The sequence below is a fragment of the Exophiala dermatitidis genome (assembly GCF_000230625.1).
Source record: "Exophiala dermatitidis NIH/UT8656 unplaced genomic scaffold supercont1.2, whole genome shotgun sequence".
In the NCBI taxonomy this organism is placed as follows: domain Eukaryota; kingdom Fungi; phylum Ascomycota; class Eurotiomycetes; order Chaetothyriales; family Herpotrichiellaceae; genus Exophiala; species Exophiala dermatitidis.
The window spans coordinates 3,196,505-3,218,229 of NW_008751647.1; the positions used below are offsets into that span (position 1 = coordinate 3,196,505).

General features: G+C 51.7%; 10 protein-coding genes across 11 annotated transcripts; 7 read left to right on the plus strand and 3 right to left on the minus strand.

Moving 5' to 3' along the window:
• Nucleotides 1-29: 29 nt before the first annotated feature.
• HMPREF1120_02619 lies at nt 30-3,529 on the minus strand. Of its 2 annotated transcripts, XM_009156664.1 has the most exons (3): nt 2,890-3,529; nt 491-2,790; nt 30-432 (listed from the first exon to the last, which is right to left on the minus strand). In XM_009156664.1, the coding sequence occupies exons 1-2, from the start codon at nt 3,096-3,098 to the stop codon at nt 1,605-1,607; spliced, it is 1,395 nt and encodes a 464-aa protein (XP_009154912.1). In that variant the 5' UTR covers nt 3,099-3,529; the 3' UTR covers nt 30-432; nt 491-1,604. The 2 variants fall into 2 exon arrangements, with proteins under 2 accessions (XP_009154912.1, XP_009154911.1); XM_009156663.1 differs by having other exon boundaries at nt 30-2,790.
• Nucleotides 3,530-3,707: 178 nt separating this feature from the next.
• HMPREF1120_02620 (glutamyl aminopeptidase) lies at nt 3,708-6,464 on the plus strand (the record flags this gene model as incomplete). The annotated part of the gene is made up of 3 exons (XM_009156665.1): nt 3,708-3,921; nt 3,978-4,882; nt 4,941-6,464. 3 exons carry the CDS (start codon nt 3,708-3,710, stop codon nt 6,462-6,464), a joined length of 2,643 nt encoding a protein of 880 aa, XP_009154913.1.
• A 695-nt stretch (nt 6,465-7,159) lies between these two features.
• HMPREF1120_02621 (GTP-binding protein ypt1) lies at nt 7,160-8,083 on the plus strand (the record flags this gene model as incomplete). Its single annotated transcript, XM_009156666.1, has 5 exons — nt 7,160-7,191; nt 7,308-7,431; nt 7,503-7,550; nt 7,601-7,828; nt 7,889-8,083. 5 exons carry the CDS (start codon nt 7,160-7,162, stop codon nt 8,081-8,083), a joined length of 627 nt encoding a protein of 208 aa, XP_009154914.1.
• A 665-nt stretch (nt 8,084-8,748) lies between these two features.
• Nucleotides 8,749-10,217, minus strand: HMPREF1120_02622 (uncharacterized protein). Its single transcript, XM_009156667.1, has one exon. It carries the CDS (start codon nt 9,732-9,734, stop codon nt 9,360-9,362), a length of 375 nt encoding a protein of 124 aa, XP_009154915.1. The 5' UTR covers nt 9,735-10,217; the 3' UTR covers nt 8,749-9,359.
• On the plus strand, nt 9,829-10,956 carry HMPREF1120_02623 (uncharacterized protein; the record flags this gene model as incomplete). The annotated part of the gene is made up of 1 exon (XM_009156668.1): nt 9,829-10,956. One exon carries the CDS (start codon nt 9,829-9,831, stop codon nt 10,954-10,956), a length of 1,128 nt encoding a protein of 375 aa, XP_009154916.1.
• An 880-nt stretch (nt 10,957-11,836) lies between these two features.
• HMPREF1120_02624 (uncharacterized protein) lies at nt 11,837-12,334 on the minus strand (the record flags this gene model as incomplete). The annotated part of the gene is made up of 3 exons (XM_009156669.1): nt 11,837-12,021; nt 12,106-12,127; nt 12,197-12,334. The coding sequence occupies 3 exons, from the start codon at nt 12,332-12,334 to the stop codon at nt 11,837-11,839; spliced, it is 345 nt and encodes a 114-aa protein (XP_009154917.1).
• Nucleotides 12,335-12,831: 497 nt separating this feature from the next.
• HMPREF1120_02625 (uncharacterized protein) lies at nt 12,832-13,425 on the plus strand (the record flags this gene model as incomplete). The annotated part of the gene is made up of 1 exon (XM_009156670.1): nt 12,832-13,425. One exon carries the CDS (start codon nt 12,832-12,834, stop codon nt 13,423-13,425), a length of 594 nt encoding a protein of 197 aa, XP_009154918.1.
• Nucleotides 13,426-14,451: 1,026 nt separating this feature from the next.
• On the plus strand, nt 14,452-16,404 carry HMPREF1120_02626 (hsp70-like protein; the record flags this gene model as incomplete). The annotated part of the gene is made up of 1 exon (XM_009156671.1): nt 14,452-16,404. The coding sequence occupies one exon, from the start codon at nt 14,452-14,454 to the stop codon at nt 16,402-16,404; it is 1,953 nt and encodes a 650-aa protein (XP_009154919.1).
• Nucleotides 16,405-17,459: 1,055 nt separating this feature from the next.
• Nucleotides 17,460-19,001, plus strand: HMPREF1120_02627 (thiazole biosynthetic enzyme, mitochondrial; the record flags this gene model as incomplete). Its single annotated transcript, XM_009156672.1, has 4 exons — nt 17,460-17,551; nt 17,602-17,625; nt 17,932-18,612; nt 18,677-19,001. Exons 3-4 carry the CDS (start codon nt 17,942-17,944, stop codon nt 18,999-19,001), a joined length of 996 nt encoding a protein of 331 aa, XP_009154920.1. The 5' UTR covers nt 17,460-17,551; nt 17,602-17,625; nt 17,932-17,941.
• A 566-nt stretch (nt 19,002-19,567) lies between these two features.
• On the plus strand, nt 19,568-21,415 carry HMPREF1120_02628 (uncharacterized protein; the record flags this gene model as incomplete). Its single annotated transcript, XM_009156673.1, has 1 exon — nt 19,568-21,415. One exon carries the CDS (start codon nt 19,568-19,570, stop codon nt 21,413-21,415), a length of 1,848 nt encoding a protein of 615 aa, XP_009154921.1.
• Nucleotides 21,416-21,725: the final 310 nt, after the last annotated feature.

Below are 21,725 nucleotides of genomic sequence, written 5' to 3' on the forward strand. Positions count from 1 at the left end.
TCTGACAAGGTTTGAAGTTGCATAGCACGCAGGGTTTCATGGATGGAAATCTCAACTTTTAGTCTGACGTGTAAATTAAGCCACCGGCCAACCAGAATCAGGCAGGCTCCGTCGCGCGCCGATCGAGAAACAACATCAACTTGAACTTCTATTACTAGTGCTAGTGTAGGACGGCTGGGATCTGTGCTCTCTTATCTAGCCAAACTCAATAAACATCGGTCAGGCCTGAACTCCGAACTAAACGCTCCTTCACGGGTGGTTCGCATAAATTCACTGTATAGATCAGCCCCGGAGGGCCCTTCAGCATGTTCGGCGAGAGCAGTTGAAAGGTACAGTGACTTCACGTACAGTCCCCAATACTGATCAAAGAAAGAATAGGTTGGCCTCTTCTCTCCAAGGGGATTTTCGTGATTAAGGGCAAGGGGAAAGCTGCTGCAAGAATGATCAATGATCAGCAAACCGCGAGGGTGAATGCCTGCCTTCAGCTTACAGAGCCCGAAGTCTTTGCAGTCGATATGTTGAATTGAACCCTGTTTGTACAATCAAGAAACCCTTATGCCAGTCACAAAAAGGCTTGCGAGGTTGCTTTGTTTTCGTGTTTTTAGGTTGGGGAGAGGGATCGACTATTTCAAGTTGCTGATCAGGTCTGAAATGTGTCCCGTGGTTCCCGAGCGAGGCGTGAATCAAGGCGGTTTCCACATGGTCTCAGCTGAGCAGCGCACCTGTTGATACATTATATCACTTATCCCTCTGTTTCTGTCATGCCTCCCCTGCCAAGAGAATTCTGGGGCTAAAGGCACGCCGGACGTGGATCTCGAGCGAGGCGGACTGGAGGCTGGAGCTGGGATAGAAATTCCCCAAACCTTCTGGGAGAGGACGAATTAGACTCAGTCCCTTCCTCAACACTGTGTTAGCTGCCAGGTTGCTCTGCTCAGGCGATCTGCCTTAGGGCTAAAAATCTCTCCTGCTTGAACGTCGATAGGGCCTCTCAATATAGAGCGCTGTTGCAGAGAGCGAAAATGCTGCCACTGATAAAAGACTGCCTTAGGTTTACCTTGTGCCCCATTGACTGCTGGGGAGCATAGGATGAAGACTTCAACGTAAGAAAAATCTCTCTGGGAAGACAAAGGTGTCGTAACGGAAAGCACCCACGTGAAGGCACCGTCGAGCAGGAGGCAACTCAGCTTTGGGTGATTCCCAAGGTCCAGTCTTTGCCAGGCCGGCAACAATATGCAAACCATCAATAGATGTCCTCTGACTGCAGAGGGAAAGAGAAATGAAGCATCCATACGGTTCCCAGAGCACTTTCTGCTGCGTCCATTGTGCATTCCGTTTCACGCTGCTAGTGTTCTTGACCTTGAAGGAGGTAACGATCAGCTGCGGCCCTGCTCCTCGGAATCGCCATGTCACAAGCGGCGCCTGGGCATAAGGTCTCGGATAGCGGCACTGAATGTCCTTGTCGATCGTATGCAGTTGTTGAAGTCGGAGACGTTCGATCCCAACTGTGTCAATTGCTGTAACATTGACGTGAATGACAGCTCTTTCCCAATAGTTCGGCTTGTATGATATGCATCACAACTCGGGACGAAGTGAAGTGGCTTCATTCATCCATCCACGACCATTGCATCTTCATGTTCATTTTCAACCCGCGTACCATTTTCCTTGGTTGATCGTTGGTTACCAGACCCGCCATCAGCTTGGGTCTCGGTCTCACCCATCAAACTCGTCTGCATCCGCACACTTTGACATCCGGGACAATTGTGGACAACCTCATGTGCAAAAAGGTCGCAGTCGATGCAAAAGTGGTGGTGGCATACCGGGCATTCATACCTCCCGCTTGTCGTTGTCTTCGCTGCTGTCCACTGTTCTCGCGGTGGCACAACAGGAAATTGTTTGAGGCAGGCGAAACATGCCTTGCTGCGATACGCTTGTGACCAAGGCACTTCAAGCCAGTTTACCAGAGGAAACAAATGATGATAACTTCGAGCGAGGTGTGTCGAGAGAATCAAGGTGAGGCCACACACTGGACATTCACTCGGCAGGCCACATACTTTCGTACTGCACCGCGAGCATAAATATCCATCGCGAGAGGGATTAGTATGACAAGCGCAGAGAGAAGGGTAGTCTTCCACGGTCCGCGAAGGAAAGCCCATCATCAGTAAGGAGCTTGCTGATTTCGTTGACTCGCTAGTCACGGGCGGCGTGGTCACTGCCATCAACAATTCACGGTAGTGTTGCTCGTGCAGTACGACGCCATAGTTCGACAAATCACCGTTGTTGGTCTTGGAGACCAGTTCGGCGCATACAGCGACCTGCGCTGCAAGCCCAATCACCGTGGCTCGGATCTTGTCCGTCACAAGGTTGTCGATCGTACGGTGGATATCTCCAGGGTCGGAAGTGTGAAGAGCACCGAAGATAAGCAACACCTCGCGGGTGCCGTGACTGGGTGCGTGGAACAAGGCTGCCCGAGCCATCTCGAGGGCGTTCTCCAGCGACGGTTGTCCCTTTGGCTCCTGCTTGCGGATTTTCTGAATGGCGGCAAGGTGGGCGGTTGGATTGCCGGACATGTCGCTCACCCGTACAGCGATGCCATCGCGCATGCCCACGATTCCTAGCTGCGAAATGGGGTTTTGTTCGAAGAATTCCCTAATAAAAGACTCGGTGTACATCAAAGTCAGGAGGTAGCGGGTCGGACGCAGGTCTTTTTCCATCATAGCAATTGACATGTCGATTATGAGGATGAGATGGCGTATGATCCCTCGCTGCAGCGGTGTCGTGTCTTTCAAGAGTCTGTACCACTGACTGTTAGAGTCGTCTGCTCACTGGCATACCAGTAGTTTTGCCTCCGCTGCGACTGCAACTTGAACCTCTCCGTTGTAAACCACGTACCTCTTCCTCTTTCCGGCCTCGAGTAGGCCTTCCACAGCGCCCGTGATGGTTCCATCGGCACCCTCAGTCAATAAATCCCATGTCCTGGTCACCTCGAAATTTTGAGCAGATTCCCGCGCAGCCGCTTTCCGTGCCTGCGACCGGCCCGACGCTCTGGGAAGGTCATCGTCAGATCCGTCCGCAACATAGTCATCCTCTTTAGCCGGCATCCCCTGCACGGAACGGTGTGAACGGACGGGTAGACGAAAGGGTGAGCGGCAGGCTGGGTGCGGTCGACAGGCTCAGACACTAATAATAAGGCTGCCAGCCAATGTTGTAGCGCAGTCCGAGTCTGTTGGAGAGGACGTGGAATAGGCAAATAGATACCTAGTACTACTGCTAGTAGTTGTTAGGTACCTATACTTTTCGGTCGTGGTTCGGGGTCGTCACGGTCTGGGGTCGTTCAAGTTGATGGGCTGCCAGAGGTTACAAGTTGTAGTCGTGCCGGTTCCATCATCGAATGCGGGACACACGCCATTGACTTTGCTGTTGGAGAAGCGTGCAGGTGACTTGTCGTGAAGTTACAAATACCTCCAGATACCGATCAACAAGCTCTTCCTGGGCCTCAGTCCCAGATCAACAGGTTGATGCTGGAGTTAAGGTTCTCTACCTCAGTGTTCACGCTCTGTTCCGCGCTGAAGGCTGGCCCTACTTCCTTCTGTTCTAGACGAACCCTCTGCACTGTCTCCTTCTCGGCTTGTCCAAGCCCGATCTTCCCTAAACGCAGTCCCACCCAGCTCTCGTCAGTACGATTCTGTTCTGCAGAAGTCCGAAGAACCATGGCTCCTCCCACCGACCGAGACATCTTGCCCGATACGATCAAGCCCGTAAACTATAGCCTGTCCCTGTTCAACCTCGAACTCGGAGGGCACTGGTCCTACGATGGCGTGGTCAAGATCGATTCCAAGGTCAAGCATGAAACCCAGGAGCTGGTGATCAACTCCAAAGAGCTGGAAATCAATGGCGCGGATGTTTTTGGTAAAGATGGCGGGTGTACGTCGACCGGAAGACCATGCCTGTTTGAACATACATACTAAGTTACTATCCAGCTCCTGTTGCATCCATGACCGACGTTTCCTACGACACGACCAGTGAACGGGCGACAATCAAGTTCTCCTCTACAATCCCCTCTGGCGATGCTGTGATTGCCATCAAGTACAGAGGCACCATCAACAATGCAATGGCGGGGTTCTATCGGTCCAAGTATAAGCCAGCCGTCACACCAGGTCCAGATACACCCACAGATGGGGAGCATTACTACATGCTTAGCACTCAATTTGAAGCCTGCGACGCCCGGCGAGCCTATCCCTGCTTTGACGAGCCGAACTTGAAGGCGTCTTTTGATTTCGAGGTCGAGATCCCAGAGGGCCTGGTTGCTCTGAGTAACATGCCAGAGAAAAGCGTGACCAAGGGCAGCAAGGATGGACTGAAGAAAGTTTCCTTTGAGAGGACCCCGACTATGAGCACCTATTTGGCCGCTTGGGCTATTGGCGACTTCGAGTATGTTGAAGCCTTCACCGAGCGCAAATATAACGGAAAGAATCTGCCCGTCCGAGTGTATACTACTCGCGGCCTCAAAGAGCAAGGTAGCTTTGCTTTGGAACATGCCCATAAAACTATCGATTACTTCTCGGAGGTCTTTGGGTTCGACTATCCCCTCCCGAAGTCTGATTTACTGGCGGTGCATGAGTTCGCCATGGGTGCCATGGAAAACTGGGGTCTGGTGACCTATCGGACAACCGCTGTACTTTTCGACGAGGAAAAATCAGATGCCCGGTTCAAGAACAGGGTCGCGTATGTGGTTGCTCACGAACTTGCACATCAATGGTTCGGCAACTTGGTGACTATGGACTGGTGGAATGAGCTTTGGCTGAACGAGGGTTTCGCAACCTGGGTCGGATGGCTTGCAGTGGACCACTTACATCCCGAGTGGAAGGTGTGGAGTCAGTTTGTGGTACGTAGAATGTCCAAAGGTAATTTGATGCGGTCCTTGTTGACATTGGTGAATCCAGGCTGAAGCTGTACAAACAGCACTTGAACTCGACTCTCTGCGCGCCTCGCACCCCATCGAAGTTCCTGTTCGCAATGCTTTGGAGGTCGACCAGATCTTCGATACAATCTCCTACCTGAAGGGAAGTTCTGTCATCCGAATGTTGAGCAATCATCTCGGCCAGGAGATATTCTTGAAAGGTGTTGGAGACTATCTCAGAATTCATGCATATGGCAATGCAAGAACCAACGATCTATGGGCGGCTCTTAGCGCCGCTGCAGACCAAGATGTCCAGGCTTTCATGGACCCATGGATCCGCAAAATCGGATTTCCAGTTGTTACTGTGGCCGAAGAGCCAGGGCAGATATCTTTGCGCCAATCCCGCTTCCTGGCTACAGGTGATGCGAAGCCGGAGGAAGATGAGACTACCTGGTGGATTCCCGTGGGACTCAAGACCGGCACCCCTGCAAAAGTTGTCCACAGTGCATTGACTGTCAAGGAAGACACGATTCGGGATGTCGACGATGATTTTTACAAGATCAATGCCGACCAGAGCGGCTTCTACCGCACAAACTACCCGCCCCAGCGCTTGTTGAAGCTTGGTCAAGCTCCTGATCGTCTATCAACAGAGGACAAAATCGGCCTGCTAGGTGATGCCACGGCCCTAGCTGTCTCAGGAAATGGCACGACTGCCGCTCTCTTGTCCTTGTTGGAAGGCTTCAAGAATGAGACGAGCTATTTGGTGTGGTCGCAGATCGCGGCCTCGTTATCGAAAGTCCGCGCCGTTTTCTCCGAGAACAAGAAAGTCTCCGATGGGCTCAAGAAGTTCTCGCTTAAGCTGTTCTCACCTGCAGCGGAAGCGATAGGTTGGGAGTTTCCCAAAGACGAAGAATGGCTAACAGGCCAATTACGCAAGCTCCTCCTTGCGTATGCAGCAGGAGCGGGCCATGAGGGCATCATTGCAGAAGGAAAAAAGAAGTTTGCAGCTTGGAAAGCTGGGGATGAGAAGGCTATTCACCAGAATCTTCGGGGCGTGATATTCAACCTGACGGTTGCCAACGGTGGCCAAGAGGAATACGATGCCATCAAGGCCGAATTCAGAAAGACATCGTCTGTGGATGGCAGGGAAATCTGCATTCAAGCGCTAGGTCGTTCCAAAAATCCTGAGCATGCTTGGGATCTGCTACAGTTTGTGACTTCCGAGGAGGTTCCAGTTCAAGATGCGCACGGAGGGGTTGCGGCGGTGTCAAACAACAATGAAACTCGACGTGTGGCCTGGGAGTTCACCAAGAAGGAGTGGAAGCGGATCGAGGAGAGACTCAAGGGGACGAATATCGTGCTGGACCGCTGGATCAAGATGGCACTACCCAAGTTCTCGGATATTGCGATTCGGGATGATATCGCCGATTTCTTCAAAGACAAGAACACGGCGGCATTCAGCCGGAGCCTGGTGATTACGCACGACTCCATTACGAGCAATGCCAACTACAAGCAACGTGATGAAGCTCAGCTGTTGGAATGGCTCAAGACACATGGCTATGCTTGAGCCGAGTGAGGCCCATAGTGGCATCAGCAGATAGCATGGCCGGTGGAAGATTCCACCAGATATATGCTGCCTGAATGTTTGGCAGCTGGCAATAAAATACTAGTACTACAATCGTAGCTCGAACTGGACGTCTGTCAGCTGGTGGAAGTGAGTCTCGAGGTGCAACAATGGTCAGTAGCATCAGTTCAGGGGTCAAGCAGGCACCAGATCTGGCACGTGACCATCTTTCCCAACGCAGCCTCTCAGGAGCCTGGCACATGACAAAGTCGCCTGTCGCGTCGAGTGGCCTGTGTTTCCCCGTTTCACTCACTCGCCCGTCACATCCCATGCCAGCGCCAGTGAGTGCCTGCGCCCAAAGTCCACAGCCTGTAAAGTGACCTCCGACACCTCCCTACTACTGCCACTGTACTCTGCTACCGCCTACTACCGACCACTACCTACAACCTGGTAACTTTCTCAACTGTCCAACTTGGCCGCAGACGCAAAGCCTCCTCCAGACCACTGCATCTACATCCTTGCTTCGCCTTCATCATTCTCACCTGGCTTCGACTTCCCGTCGTTTAGACTACGTTCGAAGCACCAAATCTTCTGATCCCAGCGAACATTGCCTTTTGTCCTTTGTCTGCTACTTCAGCCCCCGTTTCTGACGTCTCCTTCGCGCATCCGCCACCATGAATCCCGAGTGGTAAGTCATCATGGCCGAAACCGTCGTTGCAGCCGGCGGACTGTAAATGTTGCACCTTGCTAACATCTGTCAGAGTGCCATTCCCACCGACGCGCCGTGATACTCCGTTGCGCTGCTTGCTCGTTCGCACCCGACGAAACTAACCCTCGCCTCGTTAGATACGACTACCTCTTCAAGCTGTTGCTTATCGGTGATTCCGGCGTTGGTAAATCTTGCCTGCTGTTGCGATTCGCCGACGACACATACACCGAGTCTTACATCTCCACCATCGGTGTCGATTTCGTACGTTTGTCGCTATCTCAGGCTCGCAGTCTGGGGGATCTGGATGCAGGAGTTGGCTGACGCGGTTGCAGAAAATCCGCACCATTGAACTCGATGGCAAGACTGTCAAACTCCAAATTGTACGTGTTCAGGATGCTGCTACAGTGACGGGACTTCTAACAAGAAAAAGTGGGATACGGCCGGACAGGAACGCTTCCGAACCATCACATCCTCGTACTACCGAGGCGCACATGGCATCTGTGTGGTGTACGACGTGACGGACATGGATTCCTTCAACAATGTAAAGCAATGGTTGCAAGAGATTGATCGTTACGCCACCGAAGGTGTCAACAAGCTGCTGGTCGGCAACAAGAGCGATATGGCAGACAAGAAGGTGGTTGAATACACTATGGCAAAGGTCAGTCTTTTCATGTTTTCAGTGGAGGTCCATGACGTGCGGTATCTGATCGTTTAACAGGAGTTCGCCGACAGCCTTGGAATTCCGTTTTTGGAGACTTCGGCAAAGAACGCGTCCAATGTCGAGCAAGCATTCTTGACCATGGCTCGCCAGATCAAGGAACGTATGGGAACTACTACCGTCAACAACAAACCCACTGTCCAAGTCGGTCAAGGCCAGGGCGTTCAATCAGGATCTGCTGGTGGTTGCTGCTAAGTCAACTACGACCGACATCCGGCGCCGTATGTACACAGCCAGCATGATACAGTTTTCTTGGCCATAGTGTGAGGAGGATTCGGCCATGAGACGACAAGAGCATTATGCAGAATGCTTCCTCATGTCGAGCCATGAGCTCCACTGAGTTGGAAGGCGTTGGAGGCGTATCGGTGGAATTCAGACGTGTCTAGACTGTTTGCTCCAACGGCCATCCACTTCCCAGGGTGAGAGCATTATTTTCCATTGAAATCTTCGGGTTGACTGCATTGGCAGGGTAATGATGGAACGTTGCGGGTTTTTTGTGGACGAAGATGGGCTGAGGGCATGAAACAATAGCCAAATCCCTATTACGTCGTACGTCAAACTCAACATCTTGGTCCTCTTTGTTGTCTTCACTATGGCCTCCCTCGTCATCTTCTGTGATCTGTATTGTCTTCTGGTTCCATCATCACGATGTGGGCATCTCAGGCTTTTGGGTCTACGAAGTCCGTCTGTCCATTTCTGTTTGTTCCCAGCATGGAGTGGCCTAGCATTATTGAGCACAGTGAGTACAGGGGGCTGGTCAGAGTCACCTATGCACAATTGATATTGAGCTTTTTGTTCTTCACAGTGACAAAATGAAGGTCAGTCTTGTTACTTCCTTAAGATGCTCTATTATCATGTTCCTTTGAGCGAAGTGAGTTCCAGGAGGCTTATATGAACATCTGCTTGCCCTTTCTGTTGACCTGGGTTCCCTTCCTGTTTCTATCTTGCCACATCAATGTTGGGGATAGTGGGCTCCTAGACTCTATGACTATATCCTGTCTTACTTACCTGAAGCCCTCCATATCCAGATTACTATATCTATCTTCTACCCTCTTCTTGAATAGTGGCCCCCCCAGCATCATCACCCTCCCTCATGCTTGTCCCTCTGTCGCCCTCCATATCCAGATATCCCTATCCGTTTTCTTGCCTTATCTTGAACAGTGGCCTCCCCGATATCATCACTCTCCATAGTACTTGTCTCTTTTACTCCCGCCATAACACTATACTCCCTGAACACAGTGAAGCACATCACGCGCTGTGTTAATCCTCCCTAGCGCGTTTGTTCACCTCTTCACCTCAGTGTTTGCCTCACTCTTCTTTCTCTTCGCGCCTCTCTTCCTCCTCTTCTCTTTCTTCTCTTTCTTCTCTACCAACAACACCAACAACACCACCACCATCACCATCCCGCGCCCTTTGAGAGCGCGATGTCTTCCTCTTCCTCTTCGTCGTCCTGGACGACTTTCCCATCAATTCATATCACGGCAACAGTGACGCAGGGACAGTCGGGCGTCAGCGACAGCTTCACCTTCCAAGGTGACCCGGCCTGGACAGAAACAGCAACAACAATAACAACCACACCGACTGGTCCTGCGTCTGTGTCTGTGTCTGTGCCGCGTGCTTCTTCTTTTTCTTCTTCTTCTTCTTCTTCTTCCTCTTCTGCCGCGCCTCCTGATGTTGCGACCAAGACGACCGTGGCCGTGACCACGATCTCGCTGCCCCCCTCGTCCTCCTCCTCTTCTTCTTCTGTGTTGTCTTCTCCATCTCCAACACCGACCCCTTCTGGCGTCAAAAATGGCCATTCACACGCCTCTGTCCCTGTGTTCATGATCGCAATTCCCACGATCATCGTGGCTCTTCTTCTTTTGTTTGCTGGCTGTGTCCTTCTTTGGCGCCGTCTGTCTCCTCGATCTTTTGATCGATTCTGGGTTTCCTACATCAAAATGCCTCGATTCCGGCTCCGTTCTCGGTTCCCTTGGCTCGTTGTTCGTCGTCGATCTGGCGACGCAGACGACGACGACAGCGAAGCCGACGACCGCGGCCTGCTTGCCTCCCTGTCTCTGCCCCTGCGCGCCGTGCGCCGTGTCCGAAGCTTTTTCAGCCGCCGATCAAACACCAGCACCACAACAGACCCCTTCGCCGATCCCTTGCCGCCTACCTTCAACGACAGGTACGAACACCACCTGCGCAAGTACGAGGCGGAGGCGGCCCGCACACGGGAAAAATACAGTTTCGACACGGAGCCGTTGCCGTTGACGCCTGCTTCGAAGAGAAGACAACAACGGAGAAGAAAGACTAGTTTGTTTACAAATACAAGTTCTCCGAGTTCTTCGACTCCATGGCGCACTGGCGGCGGACACAATGCAAACACAGACAGCCCATCTGGTAGCGGTGGCGGAATCAAACTGTCGAGACTGATTCCACGGACACCAAAGACACCGACTCGAAAAGGCAGAGGCAAAGGCAAAAACAAGAACACTGATGCCGATGATGCTGAGGAGGAGGCTCGGCGGGAGAAGAGGCGTCAGAATGTCCATGACAGGATTCATGGCCGTTATGACCCTGATAATGATGACGATCATATCAGTCTCGAGAGTTGGGAAGAGATCTGGTTCAATTTGGGGAATGATAGGCCTGCAACGACCAATGCCAATGCGAGTGCGAGTACGGCGGGACCGAGTGGGACTACGAATGCGGACCCAGAGAGGAACAACACTGGCAGAAACAACAACACCAACGGTGATGATGACAGTGGCAATGACAATATCCGCACTATTGAGAGATTGGCTTCGGTTGATGAAACACAAGAACCAGCAGAAGAAGAAGAACCGCATACACCACGGGCACGACAGATGCCGCCACGGATTGAAGAAGAAGGAGAGGAAAAAGGAGAGGATGTTGATGCTGACAATACCACTACTACTAATACTACCGATGCACCTACGCCACCTCCTACTTCTCCTGCTACTGTGAGCGGTGATGATACCACTTCTCAGGACGAGGGCCAAATCCAAGATTTCAATGCCAATATCACGACTGGGCCGGGCCAGTCGTGGCGGAAACTGGTTTGATTGCACCATACATAAACCCAAAAAGGGGAAATGTGATACGAAACGAGAAGAAACGAAAGAATACGACGTGGGACGACATGATACCAGACCAAACGAGACGAGAGACGAATTGAATTGAATTGAGTGCATTGGGCTGAATTGGATGACTCGAATGAACAGCAATGCATTGCGAGACGAATGGAACAGCAGAACAGCACAATCGATGGATAGATCGATTGACAGATCAACTGATCAACCATTGAAATCAATGGTATTATTGTACAGAAAACAGCATTTGCTTCAAGGCCAGCAGGATTACCAGCTGCTACTATTGCCAGTGCAGATTGAAAAGGAAAGCGAGAGCGCAAAACAGAGCGCAAACGAGAGCGAGACTAGGAGCCCATGAGATGAAATGCTCTGAGATGCTCTGTTATGAGATGAGATGATGCGCTTCCTTGACTGCATGTGGCTCACATTGCTGGAGGTAGTAATAAGTAGCTGAGAACAGAGCTGAATGATCAAGATCCATTGCTTGAGAATTATTTACCTTACACGCCGTGCAGTGAACCTACTTTTGCCATGACAAGAGAAACAGGGGCATGCATATCGGTTGGGAGGAGCTCGGACTCCCTCAATATGTATCGGCATTGTGCAAACCATGTGAGTATCCTGTTTGTCTGTCGACCTCCGAGACTCCCAGAAAAGTAACATATCCTATGGCCTGTCCTGATTTGCTCCTGAACGCCTACCGTCCGCCGCCGTTTTGTGACCAGGAATGCCATGCTTCTAGAGCTGAATGCGCCGAGCCGTGCCATGCCTTGTCGTGCCAGGTCGTGTCGTGCCAGTGCATGCCATCCATAATGCTAAGCTAAGCAACGCAGCTTCAAGAATCCGACAGACTTCAACCCTTCATCTCTTCGTCGTCATCCTCGGCCTCGAAATCCTCATCGTCATCATCGTCCTCGTCTTCGTCCAAGTCACCTCCCTCCTTCAGCTTCTGCTCGGCCTCGGCCCAGTCGATCTGCTTGCGGCGAGTGCGGCCTTGAACAATGTTGCTGGGGTCGATCTCTTCCATGTCTTCGTCTTCTGGTTGTTAGGTTAGTGGAGAATGGTAGGGAGTGTAATCACGAATAAATTGTCGTGGGTAAACAAGGCCAGGAGGATCTCTACCTTCTTCTTCAGGTTCAGGTTGCTGTCGCATTTAGTCAGTATATGTACCACAAATGTGCGCTGTGCGCTGTTCAAAAAGAGATGTATGTACCTCTTCAGCTGCGCTCTCTTCTTCGGATTCTTCTTCCTCTTCCATCACATCTGGCTGCTCGACGGCCTTGCCTTTGCCCTTCCCCTTGTCGGTAACTTCGTTCGTGCCCTGAGGCACAGTTTCGCCGTTTGCAGACATGGTGAAGGTGTATGAATCGAGGGTTGTCAGTGCGTATGGAAACTGGAATTGCAAGTGTGTAGGGTTGTTGATCGGAAGCAAATAGTTTGTCTAGCAAAGCAACCACCAAAAACACAGGTCAATGAAGTTCCCAACTTGAAGTTCGCGAGACCGCGCGCCGCTTCAAAGTCGCGCCAAGGGTAAATCTTGCACTAGCCAGGATTGTTCTAGCGTTGTTATCACGTGTATGTAGAATTCGTCGGAAGTGATTTCCGTCGTCCAGATCAGTTTCCTCTGCGCTATCAACGAAACAGATCTGAAGGGAAGTGAGGGAGAGGTCATGGACGTCCCCGTGGCAGCAAATGTCCTGGGTGTGCTGGGAGCAATATGTTGGTCGGTACAGGTAGGTCACTTCAATAGTTCGAAGATAAACCTGAAGTCTTATGTTGTATATCCAGCTCATTCCCCAAATCATCATAAACTACCGCCGGCATGACACGACAGGGCTGCAACCAACCATGATGCTCCTCTGGGCCTGTGCAGGAGTGCCATTAGGGGTGTACAACATTGTCCAAAATTTCAACATTGCATTGCGCATCCAGCCGCAGATTCTGACATTCCTGAGCCTCGTCACGTGGATCCAGTGCAAGTACTATGGGAACAAATGGCCATGGCCCAAGTCGGCCGCCATCATGACCCCGATTGCGGCTGTCATGGGAGGGATTGAATGTGGCCTGGTGTTCGCATTGAGGACGGCGAAGCACAACCACGTAGAATGGCCTGTTACCTTCATGGCGGTGTTGTCTGCTTGTTTCCTCTGTGCCGGCGTCCTGCGCCACTACTGGGACATCTATACAGAGAGAACAGTCAGGGGCATCTCGTTTATCTTTGTTGGAATCGATGCGATGGGCGATTTGACCTCGTTGATCTCTGTCTTCTTTCAGCCGGAACTGGATATACTAGGAATGGTCATCTATGGATCAGAACTGGCATTGTGGCTCGGGGTGTTTGCTTGCGGGGGATACTGTAAGGAACAACAATCCCGCGACTGTTTCGCATGGCATTATTTGCTGATCATTTCTTGCAGTCAATCTTCGGCCTTGGCTGCATAGACGTCTGGAAAAACGCGGAAGTGAAACTGCGCGAAGAGAAGTCAGTGTGAGAGAAGGAAGCCGAGACGAACCGGTTGAGCTCCAACCGATCTCGTCAAGGAACTCAGTGCGATCTTCGAGCAGCGTGTTCCGAACTGCGTCCGCAACGGATGACTGTAGTAGTAGAGCAGACACGTCGATTCCGCATGGGCTGGTCAGGCTACGGAGGATCGCTTCGGATCCAGCTGCGTGAGGTTTGTAGGAGCCAAATCGCAGGTGATGAGAAAGGTAGCCGAGTACTATAGCACAGCAGAATGTCCCAGGCTCTACATGAACAAGCACTTCCGTTGCCGTGGAGGGATTGCACCATGGAGTGACCATAACACGTAGCGCACTGGCAGTGTGTACAATGTTGTCGTAGTAGTAGTAGAATAATGTGGATAAGGCCTTTGCTGCCAGGCAATTGCTAGACGGTTCAAGTTCAGCCTCGTTGGGAGAGAAACCAGACGAATACGGGCGAGTGGTATGACGTATGACGTGGGAGCGAGCGGACTCGGAGGGGCAGCCATCGACTTCCGCCGCCGACTGTGTTGACTGCACCAGGCTGCAGTATCTGCGACACTCTCACCACCACCTCACATCCGCTCCAGCATCAGGCGGAATCCCGGAGACGGTTCGCGCATCTTCACTGCTAGTAAGTAACAGATCCTTCTTCCGGTCACTGGCGGACAGGTGAAGCCGCCAGTGAATTTGCAACAATGCCGTGTGGAGATTAAGTTTCTTCCAGCTGCGCGCTGAACGTTCCATCGTCTTCCGCAGCCTTCTCTATCACTGCACTCCGCCAAGCCTCATGTCCAAACTCCCTCAACTGCGACACTTCATAAAGCCCATCACAACTCACTCTCTCAGCCTTTCCCTTCTCCAGACTCAAATCAAATCACAACCAAAATCATACACTTCTCCCAAAAGTCTTTGTTCGAGACTTTACCTTTAATTCCCTTTCCTCTCTCACATTAATCCTCATATCCTCATATTCCTCCAGTCACAATGGCTCCAGCCATCGGTATCGATCTAGGTACAACCTACTCATGTGTCGGCGTCTACCGAGACGACCGAATCGAGATCATCGCCAATGACCAGGGTAACCGAACCACTCCTTCGTTCGTCGCCTTTACAGACACCGAGCGTCTGATTGGTGATGCCGCGAAGAACCAAGTCGCCATGAACCCCCACAACACTGTCTTCGATGCGAAGCGGTTGATTGGGCGGAAGTTCAGTGACCCTGAGGTCCAGGCCGATATCAAGCACTTCCCATTCAAGGTCATCGACAAGGGCGGCAAGCCTGTCATCGAGGTGGAGTTCAAGGGCGAGACCAAACAATTCACCCCAGAAGAGATCTCATCTATGGTCCTGACCAAGATGAGAGAGACTGCGGAAGCATACCTTGGTGGCACTGTCAACAGCGCTGTCATCACAGTCCCAGCATACTTCAACGACTCTCAACGTCAAGCCACCAAGGATGCTGGTCTCATTGCCGGTCTCAATGTCCTACGTATCATCAACGAACCCACTGCTGCCGCCATTGCCTACGGTCTGGACAAGAAGGCCGAGGGTGAGCGCAATGTCCTCATCTTCGATCTTGGTGGTGGTACTTTTGATGTTTCCCTCTTGACCATCGAAGAGGGTATCTTCGAAGTCAAGGCCACTGCTGGTGACACTCACTTGGGTGGTGAGGACTTCGATAACCGTCTGGTCAACCACTTTGTCCAAGAGTTCAAAAGAAAGCATAAGAAAGACCTGAGCACCAACCCGAGAGCTCTACGTCGTCTGAGAACTGCTTGCGAACGTGCCAAGCGCACTCTGTCTTCATCTGCCCAAACCTCTATTGAGATCGACTCCCTCTACGAGGGTATCGACTTCTACACCTCGATCACTCGGGCACGCTTCGAAGAGCTATGCCAGGATCTCTTCCGATCTACCATGGAGCCCGTCGAGCGCGTATTGCGCGACGCCAAGATCGACAAGTCCTCGGTTCACGAGATCGTCTTGGTCGGTGGTTCCACTCGTATTCCAAAGATCCAGAAGATGGTTTCGGACTTCTTCAACGGCAAGGAGCCCAACCGTTCGATCAACCCTGATGAGGCTGTCGCCTATGGTGCTGCAGTCCAAGCCGCCATCTTGTCCGGTGACACCTCATCCAAGTCCACTAACGACATTCTGCTCCTCGATGTTGCGCCATTGTCTCTCGGTATCGAGACTGCTGGAGGTGTCATGACTCCATTGATCAAGCGTAACACCACCATCCCCACCAAGAAGTCCGAGACCTTCTCGACCTTCTCCGACAACCAACCTGGTGTGCTCATCCAAGTCTACGAAGGTGAGCGTGCTCGTACCAAGGACAACAACCTTCTCGGCAAGTTCGAACTGTCTGGCATCCCACCTGCGCCACGTGGTGTTCCCCAGATTGAGGTCACCTTCGATCTTGATGCCAACGGTATCATGAACGTCTCCGCAGTCGAGAAGGGTACTGGCAAGTCCAACAAGATTACCATCACCAATGACAAGGGTCGTCTGTCCAAGGAAGAAATCGAGCGTATGCTGGCTGATGCCGAGAAGTACAAGGCCGAAGATGAGGCCGAGGCTGCTCGTATCTCTGCCAAGAACGGTCTTGAGTCCTACGCTTACTCGCTCAAGAACACTCTGTCCGACTCCAAGGTCGACGAGAAGCTCGATGCCTCCGACAAGGAGAAGCTCAAGTCAGAGATTGACAAGGTCATCTCTTGGCTCGACGAGAACCAGACTGCCACCAAGGAGGAGTACGAATCTCAACAGAAGGAGCTTGAGGGTGTCGCCAACCCGATCATGATGAAGTTCTACGGTGCTGGTGGCGCTCCAGGTGGCATGCCCGGTGCTGGTGGTCCAGGTGGATTCCCAGGTGCCGGCGGTGCTCCAGGTGGCCAGGGTGGTGATGACGGCCCAACTGTCGAAGAGGTCGACTAAACGACTTCAACGACCGCACACTACGAAACAAAAGCAACTGAGCGATTGTTTTCTCGTGTCCATCCAGAAATTGGCGTTGGCGTTATCCCAAGGGCAACGGGTGATGATACCTTGCATGGCATAGATTCTTCTGCATCATGGATTTCTTTGCTGGGTCATGAGTTCAGTTGATATGGTTCTCTGCCATGAAATCCAGAGAACAACTAGTCATGAGGCTTAGAATAGCTTTCAATGATATGAATTCATAAAATAATCTGTCTTTGTAAATCCGCAATCTTCCCTTTGAATACTTTTTATATTCTGAATTTGTTCTTGAGGACACTTGGACTCACTTAAACAACGGCAGCTTACAATTTACCACTTAAAATATACCATACTGCCCGCTGACATTTTCGAAGCTGAAATATGCTGTGCGATACATATTGGCATAGTTGCAATAATTATAATGCTAACAGGGTGGGCGACACCCTTCTTTGAACACCCATCCCGACGGAACGTACCGCCAGGGTTCAAGGAATGGTCCGCACATTGTGCTCGCGTCGTACCAAAGCACTACTTCGCGTGTGGATCTGGGCAGTCGGGGCACGGGTCTCACTCCATCCAATTACAGACTCTAATCAACCCGAAAGGGCGAAAGCCAGCAATAATCCTGGCGGACGACTTGATTGTTTATTTTCGTGGATTGCGCCGAGGAGTCCTGGTGGGTCGAGGTTCAAGAACGAGGACATGAGATGCAGAGAGCACTCATCCAGAACTCCTCTCGAGCACAAAAAAATGATGAGCCAGAGGGCATACTTCTCACGATTCAGAGGGGAAATCACCGGCACAAGCAACTATCAGTATTCCCTATCTCAACATAGCTAGCTAACTTAAAACAATAGTAGAATGTGGAATTTTGGCTTTATCCGGGAATTTCTTGCCCCCTCGGAGTTCTGTGCTGAGCCCCTCCAAACTGCCCCTCATGTCGCGTACATTTCCGCTGTGGCCCGAGATGTTGCAATCGCGGAGTCCATATAAGAAGTCGGATGACTGCCCCTCCAAAAAAGCTATCTTTTGTTTCTTCTGAACCTTGCCATCAAAGCAAAGCTATCAGTCAGTTTCTTGCCTCAGCATCCCCTAGACAAACCCTCCAAATCCACAAACTTTTGTAGTCATCCTCTACCGCATCTGGTTGTCCCCAGCGCTAATCTTCTCCAGGTCCAAATCGATCGAAAGCACCAAGTAAAACTCACTCAAAAAGATGGAGGGCATCATGTCATCCCGTCGCTCGGTTAAGAGATATCACGGTCAAGGTACTTTTCGACACTGCGGAGTGTCTGAGCATGAACCGGTGTTCGCATCTTCCTGCTAGAAGTCTCGCCATCCAACCATCTGTCTGCGGAATGGAGATGGCGGGTCTAGATTGTGGAAGTGCGTTCTGAGATCATACGGTTGAACTTGACTCTGGATAATACCAGCGGAAGGATCATGCTATTCTCCCTCTTTCCCCAGGTTGCCCACCGGACAACTATCCTAACGAACCTACAGGACTCTCAACATGTCGCCACCAATCGCCACGTACAACGAATTCGACGGCGGCTTCACTGCCACCAAAGAGCTGAAGGGAGCTCCTGAGACCAAGAAATTGACCCTCAATGCCAACGGCAATGCCACCCACACCAAACTCCTCGATGAGTTTGGCGGCAAATGGGATGCCTTCAAGTTCGCACCCATCCGCGAGTCCCAGGTCTCTCGAGCCATGACTCGCCGCTACTTTGCCGACCTTGACCGGTACGCCGAATCGGACGTCGTCATTGTCGGTGCAGGCTCTTGTGGATTGTCCACTGCCTACACTCTAGCAAAGGCCCGTCCGGACCTCAAGATCGCCATCATCGAGGCGTCCGTCTCTCCCGGCGGTGGTTGCTGGCTGGGCGGTCAACTCTTCTCGGCCATGGTCTTGCGGAAGCCGGCCGAGGAGTTCTTGAACGACATTGGCGTCCCTTACGAAGATGAGGGCAACTACGTCGTCGTCAAGCACGCCGCGTTGTTCATGAGCACCTTGATGAGCAAGGTCTTGGCCATGCCCAATGTCAAGCTCTTCAACGCCACCTGCGTCGAGGATCTCGTCACTCGTCCATCCGCAGATGGTGGAGTCCGCGTGGTTGGTGTGGTCACCAACTGGACTCTTGTCACTCTGCACCATGACAACCACAGCTGCATGGATCCCAAGTAAGTTGTGGTCATGAATGTTACTGTGCGTTTATTACCTGTACTGACGATTTGTTCCTTGTAGCACCATCAATGCTCCACTGGTCATCAGCACCACCGGCCACGACGGTCCATTTGGAGCATTCTGTGCCAAGCGTCTCGTCAGCATGAACGCCATTGAGAAATTGGGTGGTATGCGTGCTCTGGACATGAACCGCGCAGAGGATGCCATTGTCAAGGGTACCCGTGAGGTATCTCCTGGTTTGATCATGGGAGGCATGGAACTCAGTGAGCTCGACGGAGCCAACCGTATGGGACCTACCTTTGGAGCCATGGTTCTGAGTGGTGTCAAGGCTGCTGAGGAGGCTCTGAAGGTCTTTGAGACCAGAAAGGCCGAGTGCGCCGAGTAGAACAGGATACTTTCCCATGACTAGGTGGAAATGAACTGGCAATGCCAGCTCCGTCGCTCTTTTACCACATGCCAAGCCAGGATAGCCATATGTAACAAGGCTCGAATCACTACAACACATATTATCTTTCGTTTACGCTCATAACGCACATACATATACATATGTACACAGTAGCTACACAGTAGCTACACAGACACCTATTAGGTGCCGGTCTGTCCCAGAACACATATTCCTGCAGATGCGGTATCCGAACCACATGCTTCCCAGAGGTGAAGCTGGTACCGGCAGAGCAGAGCCTCGTCCGAGTTATTATCCGATTGGAAAAAGTGGGACCGAGTGCACCTCGCTTAATAAGCAACATGCCAACTTGAACATCACATTGTGTCACTGGTCAACTACAGTCAAGTTGCTTGCTCAACTTCCCGCTGATGCTTGTTCAACTGTACATTAAGAATTCTTCTTTGATAGATCCCCTTCACGAGTGTCCTGCATCGTTCATTAGACCGTTCTCTTCATCATTCATGGCGGTTTAGGATATTTGGATCGGGAAACAAGCATCAGCCAGCATGGCCAAAAATTCCAGGCATTCCGAGCAAACACCACTACTTTCATCAGCATCCGCGTCCGCGTCCACATCCACATCCGATAATTTACCGATACTCGACGAAGAATCCAGGTCAGAAGAACTTAATGGGGGGCGACCATTCCAAGCAACGGCCGGAAGCCGAAAACTATCTTTTGTCAGAGGCACCTTGATATGTGTATCAGTTTGGACCCTGATATTCATCCTGACGAGCAACGTATCTCTGATCACGACGGTGCAATCGCCTATTGCCATCGACCTCAGAGCATCGACCGAAGTCAGCTGGTTCACGTCAACATATTTGATCGCCATTACCAGCATTACACCAATCGCCGGGCGAATTTCCGCCATCTTCGGGCCGCGGGTGTACTTGCTGGCCTCGATTGTCATCCAGACATGTGGTCTTTTGGCCACGTCTCAAGCTCGATCGCTTTCGACGTTCCTGCTCGGACGAGCAGTGACAGGTATAGGCAGCGCGGCCGTGACGCCGGTTGCACTGATCCTTGTTCGCGAACTCACGAGCGAGCGAAGACGAGGGCTGTTTTTCGGATGCATCAACACGGGATACACGGCCGGAGTCGCCTGTGGCGCAATCATTGCCGGGGCTTTGGAACCGTTGGTCGGGTGGCGAGCGATCTTCTGGCTCCAGATCCCGTTTTCACTGGCGGCAGGGATAGTGGCGTTCTTTACAATCCCGGGGACTCCCCTCTCTGGCGGACGGGAAGAAGCCGACGGCGCGACCACGACCAGCAAACAGCAATCATTGACTCAAAAACTATCGCAAATCGACTACTTCGGAATCATCACGCTCATCTCATCCGTCGTGCTGCTACTCTACAGCTTGTCTTCACCCAAAGTGGAACCAACACCTATTGTCCTATCAGTGGTATCATTGATTCTGTTCGTGCTGGTCGAGGCGAAATGGGCCCAAGAACCAATCGTTCCAACGACAGTCCTACGATCACGAGGAAACTTACTCACGGGGATTGCGACCGTCGGCGTCATGACGGCCCGCTGGGGCGTGTTGTTCTACACGCCCACATACGTCCTCGTGCTTCGCGGCTGGGCCCAATCCAGCGCCGGATTGACGTTGATCCCGACGAATCTGGGGTTTGGCCTAGGCGGCCTGCTGGCCGGATGGCTGCACATCCGTCGGTCCGGATCGTTCTACGTCTCGACGCTGCTCACATTCGGACTTTTTAGTCTATCCATGTTTGCCGTGTCGTGGATCTCGACTCCAGACTCAAACATCTATTTGTATTTGGCAGTCTTGTTCTTCAATGGACTGCTCGTCGGTGCATTGCTGAATTACTCGCTCGCCCATGTTCTGCATCTCACTCATCCGGCCACACATATCATTGTGATCCCGTTGAACGCCATGTTTCGCAGCCTCTCGGGCTCGTTTGGCTCGTCTGTATCTGGTGGATTGTTCCTGCGGACTTTACAGCGGACTCTGCGGGAAGAGTTTGCGAAGCGTGGAATCACGTCGGGCAAAACACATCTGATCAGACAGCTGATTGGGTCGCCTATTCTTGTGCAAAGATTGACTGGCGTCGACCGCGAAGTCGCCTTGATCGGCTACGAAACCGCCCTCAAGACAATGTACCTTGCTGGTGGCATTTTGGCGGTTGCAATGTTGTTTGTTCAAGCTGGTGCTGGATGGACTGCTCCGGCTGCTAGTCGTGTCAAGGAAGAGTCCGGACAACAACAGCGGCAGGATACTGGCATCGTTGTTGGTACTGAGTCAGACGATACTACGGCCCTAGAGACCGCTGTTGCAGTTGCATCTGCGGCGCCCTCCCCGGCGCAGCAGCACCGCCGCATCACATGATTTTTGAGTCCAATTAAAGACATATATGTTTGAAGTTGCCAAATTTCTGTCGCCCGTCGTGGTAGGTTCGGTGGCCTAGTTGGGATTTCGTCCATTCGTCCACACAAGCCCTCGGATGCTTAAAAACCATTAATTAGAGGATTTCGATCTTCTGCCTTGGGTGGCTTCACTTGTTTCCTTTAGGGGCCGTCTTCTAACAGTCCTAGCGATTGGGGGACCATACCTAATAAATACGATCTACTGTTTTTTTTCCCCCTGGTTCATGGTTCAAGTCATGGGTGGTGTCGGTCTTTTTTTTTTTTTTTTTTTT

Coding starts and splice junctions, on each gene's coding strand:
- HMPREF1120_02619 (XM_009156664.1), bottom strand. CDS start 3,098: ATGCCGGCTAAAGAGGATGACTATGTTGCGGACGGATCTGACGATGAC. Junction 2,791..2,889: donor GAGGCCGGAAAGAGGAAGAG/GTACGTGGTTTA, acceptor TCAGTGGTACAG/ACTCTTGAAAGACACGACAC.
- HMPREF1120_02622 (XM_009156667.1), bottom strand. CDS start 9,734: ATGATCGTGGGAATTGCGATCATGAACACAGGGACAGAGGCGTGTGAA.